This window comes from Ptychodera flava, chromosome 1 (assembly GCF_041260155.1).
Source record: "Ptychodera flava strain L36383 chromosome 1, AS_Pfla_20210202, whole genome shotgun sequence".
Lineage (NCBI taxonomy): Eukaryota > Metazoa > Hemichordata > Enteropneusta > Ptychoderidae > Ptychodera > Ptychodera flava.
The window spans coordinates 21543194-21555795 of NC_091928.1; the positions used below are offsets into that span (position 1 = coordinate 21543194).

General features: G+C 38.8%; 1 protein-coding gene across 2 annotated transcripts; it reads left to right on the forward strand.

Annotated features, from left to right (window-relative positions):
* Window positions 1-970: 970 nt before the first annotated feature.
* LOC139133010 (matrix metalloproteinase-19-like) lies at window positions 971-9966 on the forward strand. 2 transcript variants are annotated; one of them, XM_070699382.1, is made up of 8 exons: window positions 971-1155; window positions 2824-2937; window positions 3961-4216; window positions 5468-5689; window positions 5858-6103; window positions 7397-7489; window positions 7938-8108; window positions 8710-9966. In XM_070699382.1, exons 2-8 carry the CDS (start codon window positions 2836-2838, stop codon window positions 9111-9113), a joined length of 1494 nt encoding a protein of 497 aa, XP_070555483.1. In that variant the 5' UTR covers window positions 971-1155; window positions 2824-2835; the 3' UTR covers window positions 9114-9966. The 2 variants fall into 2 exon arrangements, with proteins under 2 accessions (XP_070555483.1, XP_070555472.1); XM_070699371.1 differs by lacking the exon at window positions 971-1155 and adding an exon at window positions 2527-2660.
* Window positions 9967-12602: the final 2636 nt, after the last annotated feature.

A 12602-nucleotide genomic window follows, 5' to 3' on the forward strand; every position in this document is an offset into this window, starting at 1 on the left:
ATACAGCTGTCTCCCTGTCAAATTACGAATTACGCGCATTCATCCTTTTTTCGTCCAGTGGTTTACCTGATAAGCGTCATAAGAGAGGCTGGCGGAACACAATCCAGTATTTGGTAAGCCATGAGACAGGCAGTATGAGGATTGTGTAAACGACAGCTACTGAAGACGAATATCCTTCTAAAAAAACGGTTTCAAAAAACACTCGGGCAAAGCCAATAAATTGTGACAGTGTGCAACGCCATGGTTTTGGTATCGTGTCAGCTTGTGAAAGCTCACATTGTGGTTTACTTAAAGACTTTTTATATCGATATATTGTCCCTACGTCAACAATGCAATAAACTTTACCAAGAGCCGGTATAGCTTTGGACCAGTTCATTGTATGTGCACAAGCGACAGCGAGTGCATATATGGAGTGAACTGGTCAGAAACGAGGGTATACCCGTTGCAGAGGTAGTTGATTGCTATTAAAAAGTGAAATTCTTAAACCTCCAGCTGAGAGCTCGTGCCTGCTCCAACTGTGCTACATTGCGAATACAGCACTGTTATTTTCATGTCTTGACCAATCAGATCACAGAATTGCGCGTTAAATATAATGGTATGTTATAATATCAATTATATTCACTAATTTCAATCTTGTAAACGATATAGAACTAAGTGTGTGCTGACTCAGCCTCCGAAAGTAGACTATGGAGGTAAAAACCTCCGTGAGTGGACGTAGCATTAAACGGTATACGCCTGGTTTTGTTTCCGACAAAGCACAGAGACGTGTAAAGTAATGGATTGACAGATTCAGTTGTGCATTGGTAATCCATGGACTCCAATTAAACCCCTACCGAACACAGCACACACTGCGGTCAATAACCGCGTTATCGGAACACATCCTTGTTTGTTTACAAAATTCTTGAAAGGCTTCTTCCGCAGAAATTCGTCGAACCGAGCGTCCTCATTTTCAGGACTCGTTCTATAAATCATTCTTGATACCAGATAAGATGAGTGTACAATGACAAGTGCACTGGTATTAGGATTGGGTATTGTTCTACTTCCGGGATGGACAGCAAATAAAAAGCTACCATTCAACCACTGAATGTCAGTGTATACGCGAACCGTGAACGTAACTTCATCCTTCGTTGTCCAACATTCTGAAGTCCTTCATAGGTGAGTAAAAACTCATGGAGTCGTGTCTTCAATTCTCCACCTTGCACGTACTTTGTTGTACTGAACTTGAGAGAGACAATGTCTCGACCTAGAAAATATCGTTATTGGGGCCAAACGCCTGATGTCCTCTTAGGCGACACGTGAAAATCTTAAATTACTTTCCTACTTGTGCGATGTTATGATAGTACATCTTTGCCCCATTGAACACAAGTAATTCGGCTTAGCCTCAAATTTCTTGAATATTCGCTTTTTGTTTTGACAGTTGTCAGATAATGATGAAGCTTCTCATGCCCTATCTGTTGGAACACAAAATCGAAATATTTGACATGTTTTCCATGGGGAACATCTATTAACAACTATAGTAAGGGATGATCGATGCGTTGCAAATGCATGTCAAGACAGCGTCAGTGAGTCTGTGTATGCACTATTGTGTGTTTGTCCGCTTTGCTCACTGACCCTGGAGCGAGACTCACAGTGGTAATGCAGACGGTGAATCGCCTCCGAGGCAATCGATTCTGGTTGCCAAATCGCCACCTCAGTGCTGGTTCTTTTTTCATCGGCTCCCTCACAGTCGCGCATATATATATATATATTATATATATATATATATATATATATATATATATATATATATATATATATATATATATATATATTATATATATATTCGATTTTATTATACGTTACATTGCTTTCACAATGTCGCCACCAAAACAAATATTATTTATCAAATTTTAACACCACCTACATTGCTCTGCTACTTATGCATTGAGTATAGTTTCTTGCCTGTGAAGACATTTCTCACGATTATATATATATATATATATATATATATATATATATATATATATATATATATATATATATATAATTATGTGTATATGTGTGATGTATGTGTGTGTATGTGTCTGTTTGTCGTGTCCATATATATATATATATATATATATATATATATATATATATAACGTCTATAGAAGATGTTTTCCTTTCCTTTTTAATCGAACTTAAACTAAAAGCGGATATTGCTCAGCTGTGCTAAGTAAGCAGCAAATTTACTGAATTGTCGTGCTCGTATTTAGGGGAATTACGAGTTGAGGTGCCAGTCTGGATCGTAATGCTTTCAGTAACTGAAGCTGACACACCAAGATGTAGATTGTAACACAACCTTGTACTTTATTGCAAGATGGCGACCGTGTCGTTCACCGTCAAAGTTCTGATGTTTAATCATCTACTCTAAGTTCTCTTCAAAGTTAAATACATCTCTAAATCTTACATAATTACAGTGGTTATCACGTGGTAATTTTCCCGCCAGTCTTTGATTGTTTCTTAAGAGTAAATAAGATCACACCATGGAATATCCCGTTCTCGATTGTTCTTATTCAACGTCTATAAATAATTAATTAAAAGTATCACACTATCTCCTATCTACTTATCGTACGGTCTGAGTTAATGACCTTCACATGCCTTGGCCATGTGTCGGACGCTTCGAGATAAAATCTCTACAGGTAGGGGCGTTACAGAAGCTATTTCCAGTAGTCACCGGTAAACTACCCTGGGGAATAACGTTTTTAATTGCCGGAGAATCCAGAGCTGGGACAAAACATATCATATTTCTCTTTACGGTGCAAGATTAAGATCTTCCTCTTTATCTCTCTCTTTTCATTTCAGTGAGATATTGAAATGCTCCTGCAGGCGAACATGATACGACCATGGTACATACTTTTGGTTTTCTCTGTTGTTTGTCTTCTCGAGGTTGGAGCAAGGCCTACGATGAACGCGACGGTAAGTTATCCCACGCAAATAGTAAGTCAAGCAATCCTGACTGTATTGGCTTTGGTTAACCATGCATGATGGTTTATAAGATGATCGCAGTGAGTTCTGGGTATTTGAAGAGATCTAAATATGTTAAAGAAATGGGGTGGCCGGTTTGGAGTTTTTTCAATTTTTGTAAGCGTGATTTTTTCTTGTCTCGACGACGCACAGCAAGGATTTAGACAAATTGCACAGACGTCGAACACCAGTGAGCGATTTAAGAATTGTAAATACGGACGAGGGTGGCTTTTGCTCGTCGTTCAGAAGTAGGCAGGGATGATTGTTAAAACGACACAATTTTCGAGCTTTGGCGAGAAAACAAACAAAAATTAATGCGCAGACTGAAACGCAAACATTTTTCAAACTTGGAGTCGACAACAGACTTAATGATTGACTGACCAAAAAGATTTACGTCAGCAAGACTAGGTTCAATTTATGTTTTCAAGTATACACCAAGTTCTTTATAGTGGATACTATATACTCTATGCTTCATAATGTCATTTGAATGGTGACGCTATTGTTCATCTTTCCATCGTTCACCTATCGAACGATTGTAAGTGTAATAGGCCTTGTGGTGAAAAGAGGAAATTTATCTTCGGCAAAATGATATCCTTGACATATATTTTAGAGACGCTTGAACCGGAGGTTGACACTCGACTCTTAGAAAGAACAAAGTTGTCTTCTTAAGTAATTTGTAACTTTTGAGTATTGATGTTGTTATGGGTTTGAACTCTGAACACAGTGTTATTGTGGAAATCTACAGTCTACTTTGAATGGCTTCGCACTTGTTGATGACATTTTGGATAATTGAATAATACAAATAAACTCTCTAAGTTGCTGTGAATTGTGACAATCGACCAATCAAATATAACCTTCCAAAAACACTGCAAGTCAGCAGCATTTTGTTGAAGGGTGTGTTGTCTTACAATACAAGTCATCTGTAATTTTGTAATAACCTGAGATGCTAATGATATTTCTTTCATCCCCGAACAGAATTACCTTATGTCGTTTGGTTACTTGCAACCAAGCGGCGAAAATGGTGATGGCGAAATGCGCGACGCCGTGATGAACTTCCAGCGAATGGCCAACCTAGAAATGACCGGTGACTTGAACGACGCCACTATGCAAATGATGGAGAAGCCTCGTTGTGGTGTAGAGGATATGATTGGTTCAGTGGTAATGGGAGCGAATACGAACGATACCGACAACACGAAGTTTATGCCCCGACTGAAAAGATACGCCCTAAGCAGTAAGGAATTTTTTCACCAATCATTTTGGGTAGTATGCGCCTCTGGAATAGCTATTCCAATTCTCAGATTTCTATATATTTGCCTTTCTACCTCTTGCATGGGTTTACTTTTAAAGTTCTTGCAGTAAATAAAGTTTTCACCGTTTTATTCTGTGAAGATTGAAATTTATCTGTTTCCATAGAGTTAACACAGGCATGACGGCTATTTTGAACATGAAATCTCCTTAAACCTTTGGTAATTGTTTCTATAGTACCAAAATTTGCGCCCCCCCCCCCCTTCGATTGTTATTCTTAATTGTGATAGAATGGTTGAAAGTTCCCCGTGGAAAGCTTGAGGAATAGTTTAAGTCTTTCAGTTCATTTGACGCACAGACTACTTTAAGGAGAGGATGAAAGTTTTGGCTCTTTTTTCACCATTTTTGTTCTCTTTGTCAACGTTAGTTTAGTGTTCCACACCATATACCCTTTCCAGCATTCAGCTTGTCCACATATCTCTGTGTGTGAATTCAACCAACAATAAAAATTACCATTGTTCAACACATAGACTGTAACGCTTTAAAGAGTCGAACAAACAATATAGTTTGTACGCAGAACCAAAAAAAATCTGAAAAAGCCAAAAAGTCATAATATGGGTATAGAATTTGTAAATGACTATGAAATTATCATAATGATAATGCAAGGTTTTGGGGCCCGGAGCATTCAAAATTTCAAGTCGTATGAGCAAGGCTGTATGATCAATAGTTATGTTGAACAAGACGTGTTTGACACCTGAGGTGCATCACTTTACCGTTCTATGGTGAAAGTTTTACAAATTCTTCATTATTGAGAGTAAGATGTAGAACAGAAAATGACGAAATTGAAATTTGGGACTGCAGATGCACAAGCGATTGTCATCTACTAATCCAATAACACACAAGTATTCCATGTGTAATCTATAGCAACATAGAAGGCGGTGGTTTAATAAGCTGTGTAAATTCGACCCAAACATGAACCTCTTGCAAAACAGACTTATGCCTGTATTTACCAAATCTAACAATTTTGTCGAGAGGTGACCGGTTTATCTCACCGCTATAATCAATATATGTTCTGTGTATAACAAAAGTGTGTCATAATGATAGGGACATTCAACAGTTTTCATTGCAATGTACAGAACGGGGTTAAGATAATGAAGTAATTTGCAGTAATTCTGCCAAAGAAGTTAAAGCTATTTTCTCGTTCTACCAACGTTTGTATGTGCTCCGTCTCTTGCAGGTGTGAAGTGGAGCAAAACAGATCTGACCTACAAATATGTGAGTTTCACGGAAGATCTGTCGATCGCTGATCAGAAAGCAGCCATTGAGAGGGCTTTTAAGCACTGGGCTGACGTCACACCATTGTCCTTTACCGAAGTAAACGGGGGTGAAGCCGACATTTTGATCGAATTCGCCGCAGGTGTACACAGCGATGGGTTCGCGGCAAAGTTTGATGGACCAGGTAAGAATAATTCATGAGTGTCGAACTGTAATTCCTTAAATGTTTCTCCTAATCCCATGATTTATTCCTTAAATGTTTCTCCTAACCCTGTGACAAATAAATCAAATAATCTACAAAGATTCAACAGTTAACCTTACATATCACACACTTTTTTCCTCTTTTTTGTAGGTGGCGTTCTTGCGCATGCGTACTTTCCAGAGTCAGGCGACGCTCACTTCGACGATGACGAAACATTTACCGTGAACTCTCACGAGGGCATCAATTTAGACTTTGTAGCCGCCCATGAGTTTGGCCATAGCCTGGGTCTTGCACACTCTTCCGTCCCTGGCGCCCTGATGGCGCCCTTCTATTCAGGATACGATCCAGATTTTTCTCTGCCGCAAGATGACATTTCAGGAATCCAAGCTCTGTATGGTGAGTTATCGCTGTAGATACTGCTTACCAGCCAAATGGTTTGACCTTCCCCGCGTAACTGTCAAGTTGTCTGATTGTTCCCCTCCTTTCATTATGGTAGTTCACACCTCGACATTGAGAAAATTAAATTTTTGTTCAAACTTTCCTCAAGAAACTTGAAACCATTTCGTCTCGAAATCAAGAATAAAAATCAACGGTCACCGTGCAAAAATTTGGAACGAGAGAAACAAATTACCCTAAGTAATTACCGAAATTCGACATAAGAAATAATTTTTTTATTTTCACAGAAATAAGATGATGAAAAGTTTGTCACTTGGTCTCCGAGAGCTTTAAAAATTGACCCCTAAGAGCGGTAAAACAGAAAATCATTTTGAAATTTTGAGAGAAGTTAATATGTGTCATGTCCCAGTGGCACATTTAACCTTAAGCCGTCTCCACATAGTACATACTTCTTTAGCTTCGAGTACCTGTTGTCATTTCTTTTACTGTTATATTTATTCTTCTATAAACGTATCTCTCCCTCATGTCAGGGTACGGTTTTGCCAGAATTGTTTTATGAAATCTTTTCAATTAACAACTCGATGAATACTCTAGACTTGGTTCAAGTCGGTGAATTTTTTTAAAATAAAATCATTTTATAATAGTTTCTCTTGTGTCTCTCCTACTTCGTACAAACCTATTCGGAATTTGGTAGCCCAGGTCAAGTTTTCCCAGTCATTGAATGCATTACATTTGAGTCTGCGCAGTATAGTGAGTTAGTTTCTGCTGGATTGATTACGGGTGAAACCGTAAGGCTCCCCTGTATAGCGTTCACCCCACTCATAGCGTCCACTCAAGTCACGCGCGCGTTTCACATGAAAGCGAAATACAAATTATTGCGTTTACACCACTCAAACATTCACAAATCGCAGACTTGAACCAAGTCTATGAATACTCCAAAGAGCGGCTTTCCTGCCTCCGCTAATGTGGTTGAGAGACAAGACGCGCTTTGATTTTTCGACATGCATTTATTCAAGCATATATGCATCAAATACTTTCATATTTACTGCAGGTGCACCTACGGATAAATTTTTGAAAGTAAATACTTGTACACGTCTCAAATTTTGCTTCGTTGCCAATGCATGAAAGAAAAAAATCACCATCATGTATACATTTTAGTCATCGTAGAATGAGAGTAACATGTCAATTTGAAAGTCACCTAGTGTCAAGACCACTTTACTTGCCACCGTTCGACATCTAGGTCATGAGGTATAGCATGCATGCGACTCACTCGCGTTTTCATTTGCGTTTCAGGTGAACCTGAAGCTGACGAAGATGATTCAACAGATGATATGGTGATGGAAACACCAGACGCTTGTAATACGACCTTTGACACAGTCTTCATGGGTGAGCATCTAATTATCACTTCAGATGTTTGAATTTGATTGAATACCACAGGGTTTTCGTTAGTTACGTTGATGAGAAATAAGACTTTTGATTTAACAGTGATAGATTTCAAGGTAGTGATAAGATAAAGATTTTGATGATTGTGGTCATGATGATGATGATAACGATGATGATGATGATGATGATGATGATGATGATGATGATGATGACGATAATGATTATGGTGGTGGTGGTGGTGGTGGTGGAGACAGTATAGTTGACAATCATTTCATGATGATCGTTGTCAATTCACACTCACCATAGTCAACATTTATGCATTCATTATCATAATTATCATTACTAAACGTTTCACAGATGATTGTCAAAATCCGCGACTCAACAAATCGAATCACAATATGTCTTACATGAACATTCTTCCTAAAAGAGATTTCTCACTCGTTCCTTTCAGATGGTCGAGAGAATACCTATGTAACTAAAGGCGGGTATATTTGGTTGGTGCTTTCAAACGGTGTTGCCGAAAATTATCCTAAGAAAATTGGTGAGGTTTATCCCGGTCTCCCAAACGACATTACGGCTGCATTCACGTCGCCATGGACACACAGAACATTTTTCTTTAAGGGTAATTATTCAGGAAATTTTTCCATGTTTTTATCGTGTATGACGCCCTTTATCATCCAGTGAGAGAATGAATTATTTTCCATCCCTGCTAATTGGCGAGGTCAAGGTTTTGCAGCGATAGTTATTTTTCATATTTCGACCTGAAACAAAAGGATATGGAGAGAAAAAAAATTGCAACGGGAAGCTAGAAGAAAGGCAGGTGTATATGGCTTGACCTTTGACTTTAAGTATTCCACCCATACTGTTTACCTGTGCAAGCATAGACAGTGGGAGTTTCTACTGTGTGTAATACAAGGAGACTGTTTTAGTCTGAACAATAAAAAAGACAGGGGCAGGAAATCGATTGCTTGTTTTCGGCCATGCAAGATACACTTTGCATGTGACTCGAAAGAATGCGATTCCAAATTAATTATAAGATTTCTAATCGCAGCATGGCCATTTCTAAAAATTATGCATTTTTATGTATGTGTATGTAGCATGTATCAATGAATTTATATATGTATTTAAATATTTACATACCTTCTTATTCGTATTTATTTATTTATCTATTATTTATTTATTTTTTTTTTTAATTATTCGGGGTTTTTTTTTGCTACAACAAGGTCGACGTATTTGGCGCTACACGGGTCAAACTTTAGACGAGGGTTACCCAAAAAGAACGGACAGCACAGGCCTACCACGTAGGCCTGACGGAGTATTTGTGTGGAGTGGTGACGGTAAAATATACGTCTTTAAGGGTTCTCGGTACTACATCTGGAATGAATTCACCGAAAAAGTCTATCCAGGTGCTGTCAGGAGAATTAGGAAACACTGGAGAGGTTTACCGAAAGGAATCGATGCTGCGTTCCAGTGGAAGAACCGACGTACTTATTTTTTCAAAGATGGCGAATATTGGCGTTACGACGATTTGGCCATGGAGGTTGAGGCTGGGTACCCAAAATCCACCGCGCGCTGGTGGATTGGTTGCGAGGAACCTGTTAGTGCGGAGAGACTAACCAAAAGTTAGAGCCATTTTGCCGGGGGTTGCGTGCGTAATACATAGCCAAGTATAATGTAAATAGCTGTCTTTCTAGCCTAGACCCTATTCGTCGCTTTCGGTCTTGGTCCTCACTCAGTGGGGACGAAGGCCGAAAGCGACTAATAGGGTCTAGGCTACTGTCTTTAATGAAGTGAGAACATTTAAACATTCAGTACTTATAAGCTCGTGAGCAAGCTACAACTGGCGATAAATGAACAAAAATCCGTTCAATTTCTTGCCTATTCTGCCACAAGCAATTTGTTGAGGCATAGTTAATGACTATATTGTTCAATTTGCAGATTGCAATTAATATCTGAGGTGTCTTGAGTTGGACAAATTTCGCGTAGTTGCAGCTCATGGGCCTTTAATGGTCTTGCTCCAAAGAATTTAGGTGAATTGCTCACAGTCCGTGACACTCAGAGCACACTTCGCCCACATTCTAGTGTTGTAAATTTATATCAGCCAATTGGAAATGCGTGTATTATGGTGATAGGGCTTTCTCAATTTGTGCACCTCGCTTATGGAATCCCCTGCCATTATATATTCGAGCGGTTCAAACGTTGTTTTTCACGTCTTTTTATTTGTGATTTTCGTAGTTTTTATGATGAGTTTTTATAACATGCTGCTTTTTTCCTTTGCAAATTTTACAATCAGTACTATTTTGAAGCAATTTTATGTTTCTTCCTCCTATTTGTTGATTTTTAGTGTAAAGTGCATTGAGATTATTTTAATGCAATGCGCTATATAAGAATCAAAACTTTTTCATGAGTATAGAGCGAATATTTGATTGTGTAATTGTAAAGATTTATAAGTCCGCATTAATAAATATTTTTTTATTTAATCGTTTAATAACTGATATGGCGAATGACGGGGTGATTTTCTCTTCACTAGCTTGTCACTCTACCTACTAAAAGCCAACGGCCCAAGCATTTGGAATGAGAAATGTCCCCGTCACGCCCAATCGTTCCCCTGTCATAAAGGCCACGTACTGTGAGTTACACAGTCCAAAAGGTGTGCTACTATTGAACTGGATTGGAACTGTAATATGTTTGTCCTGGTGGCAGCATTTTGAAACCAACTCAGAACGTTTGAGCCGCCACCAAAACGAATATTATTTATCAAATTTTAACACCGCCTAGATACTAGACGTAGAATGGTACGACCCAACATATAAATGAGAGTGTGGGGCTAAGAATCCGTTCACGTCCGTCTGAAGATTGCAGAATGCATGAAACTTAAGTTATGATTTGTTTATAACGATCTGCTTTTTGCATCGAGCACTGAAATTTCCGATATATATACATATATATATATATATATATATATATATATATATATATATATATATATATATATATATATACATACATGGCAGGTCTGGTAGTTCGATTCGGCTCATACCCTCTCACAGTCCTTCATTAGTTTCACATTTATGGCCCTTGTTGTAGGCGGGCTAACATACCAAAGCGGCGTTACCTCTCGGTCTGGCCAGGTAAGAGTGTTGACAACATGTCAGGATAAGGCAGAGTTAAAAAGCCACGGAGCCAGATAGGGGCTGCAAGATAAACTAGACTTGGCTTTACCTTTACATAACACAGATTCGGCTGAAATTTAATCCACTGCTTAAAAGTGTTTAATAAATGCTAATTGTTCTCATGCGGGGTCGGGTGAAAAACGGAATGCACTTTGAAAAGCTACCTGCCCGAATCTGCCCATTTTGATGATATATTTCAACACATCAAGTTGGGCGTTTTTAAACTTCAAATTTTTCTGACGCCCAGTTATTGCTAAATGTACAGATTATTGTAGTTGTGCGACACACATAGAATAAGATAAGATGGTCAAAATCATTATGCAAATTAGGCAAGTCACACCCTTCACAATCAAGTCACTTCTAACCCCTTGGCCTGACCTACTTATTGCCGAATTGAATGGCATATTGCATTATGTTTCAGCAATGCACTTTGTACTGATAAAGACTGACCAAATTCTCCTGAAACCCAGCGAAGACTCTACTCATCAGTTTATATCAAATGATACTTGAACTCTTAGCTGATGATGTATTTAAGCTTTCCAACTCCCTATGGGAGACATGTTATGATCCATACATAATTAGATGTTTATCTACTGTAGTGCCTTAGAAATGTTTATTATAATGGGATTGTCTATGGTTGTATAGTTCATAACTTTTACGATTATACAAGCTCTGTACTCCGTCAGTAAACTCTATACAAACAGTTGGTCTGCACTTAGAAAGGGAAAATGAATTCTCGTATGTGTATGTGTGTGTGTGTGTGTGTGTGTGTGTGTGAGAGAGAGAGAGAGAGAGAGAGAGAGAGAGAGAGAGAGAGAGAGAGAGAGGGGGGGGGCCTCGCCATGTGGTGTCCAAGAGGTCCTACACCATAATGTGCTATACAATCTTGGCAAGTAAGTCGGTTCAGGGTCCAAGTCGACATACCTGGGTTCTTTAGTTGGTTGGCTTGCTTCCACGCTGAATTAATTATCAGCGTCCTTGGAATAGTTGTGATGTGAAAGAAACCACGTTGGTCTGGGTTAACAGGTCGTACCAAAATCACGGCAACTACAGTTTGGGCTCCGCATCGCTAATCCTCTTTCTTAAAGCCACAATCGCTGCTAATTTTATGATTATTTTCATGGTTTTATATTAGCAAAGTTGGTTCATGCTAACTAAAGGACATGTATAGGTGTATCACTGCTCGGTGATTTTGACCATGCCCACATGTTTTAACATATTAAATAATAAACAGGTGCCGCACTCATAAAATGGCGCCCCCACGGAAAAGTACAAAAAATAGTATTTTCTGCATATACCCATCGTTATCATACCAGAAACAAGCATGATGCCATTTACTTGGATGCACAACACAAGATGGCCAACGTTTTGTTGTTGTAATCTTTATTTTCTCTGTCCAATGATTAGTTTTTGGAAAATGGCAGGAAATCTAAAATGATGTTAAAACGTTTGAATTTATACCACTTTCGACACTTATGACAGTGTTATAAACCTTTTCAGTCTTTCATGGGTCTTATTCAAAGAAAACTCTTGGAAAACTGAGGGTACTTTGAGATCGCAGCTATTGGGGCTTTAGGGGAGCTTTCAGTTATTTCATCCTCTGGGCCTAGCGAAATCAGGGGGTGGTCCATCTTGTAAAATGTGCCCTCTACTCCAATACGCCTATCTAATTTCTAACCCCCTTTTCTAATTTGCAAAACATGCCCCCCTCACCTGGTTCTTTCTCGAAATGCATCCTTTGACCGTACTAGAATAGCTGTCTTTGTTACAGGTCTAAGTAGCTGGAAATTCGTCACACATCACAGAGTGAAACAATTCCTTCTATTAGGCCTAAACTAAGCATGGACCGGAAAACAAAATTTGGGAGTAGTAGCGAAAAAGCCGTGTTTCAGAGGTCTTGATAGTCCCAACGAACAGTTAGGGGCTTCAAACGTTTTACTTCA

Bases quoted from the DNA above. Each gene is read 5' to 3' on its own strand.
- LOC139133010 (XM_070699382.1), top strand. From the start codon at position 2,836: ATGCTCCTGCAGGCGAACATGATACGACCATGGTACATACTTTTGGTT. The intron at 5,690-5,857 runs GTAAGAATAATT...TCTTTTTTGTAG, and splicing joins GGCAAAGTTTGATGGACCAG to GTGGCGTTCTTGCGCATGCG. The intron at 6,104-7,396 runs GTGAGTTATCGC...TTTGCGTTTCAG, and splicing joins AGGAATCCAAGCTCTGTATG to GTGAACCTGAAGCTGACGAA.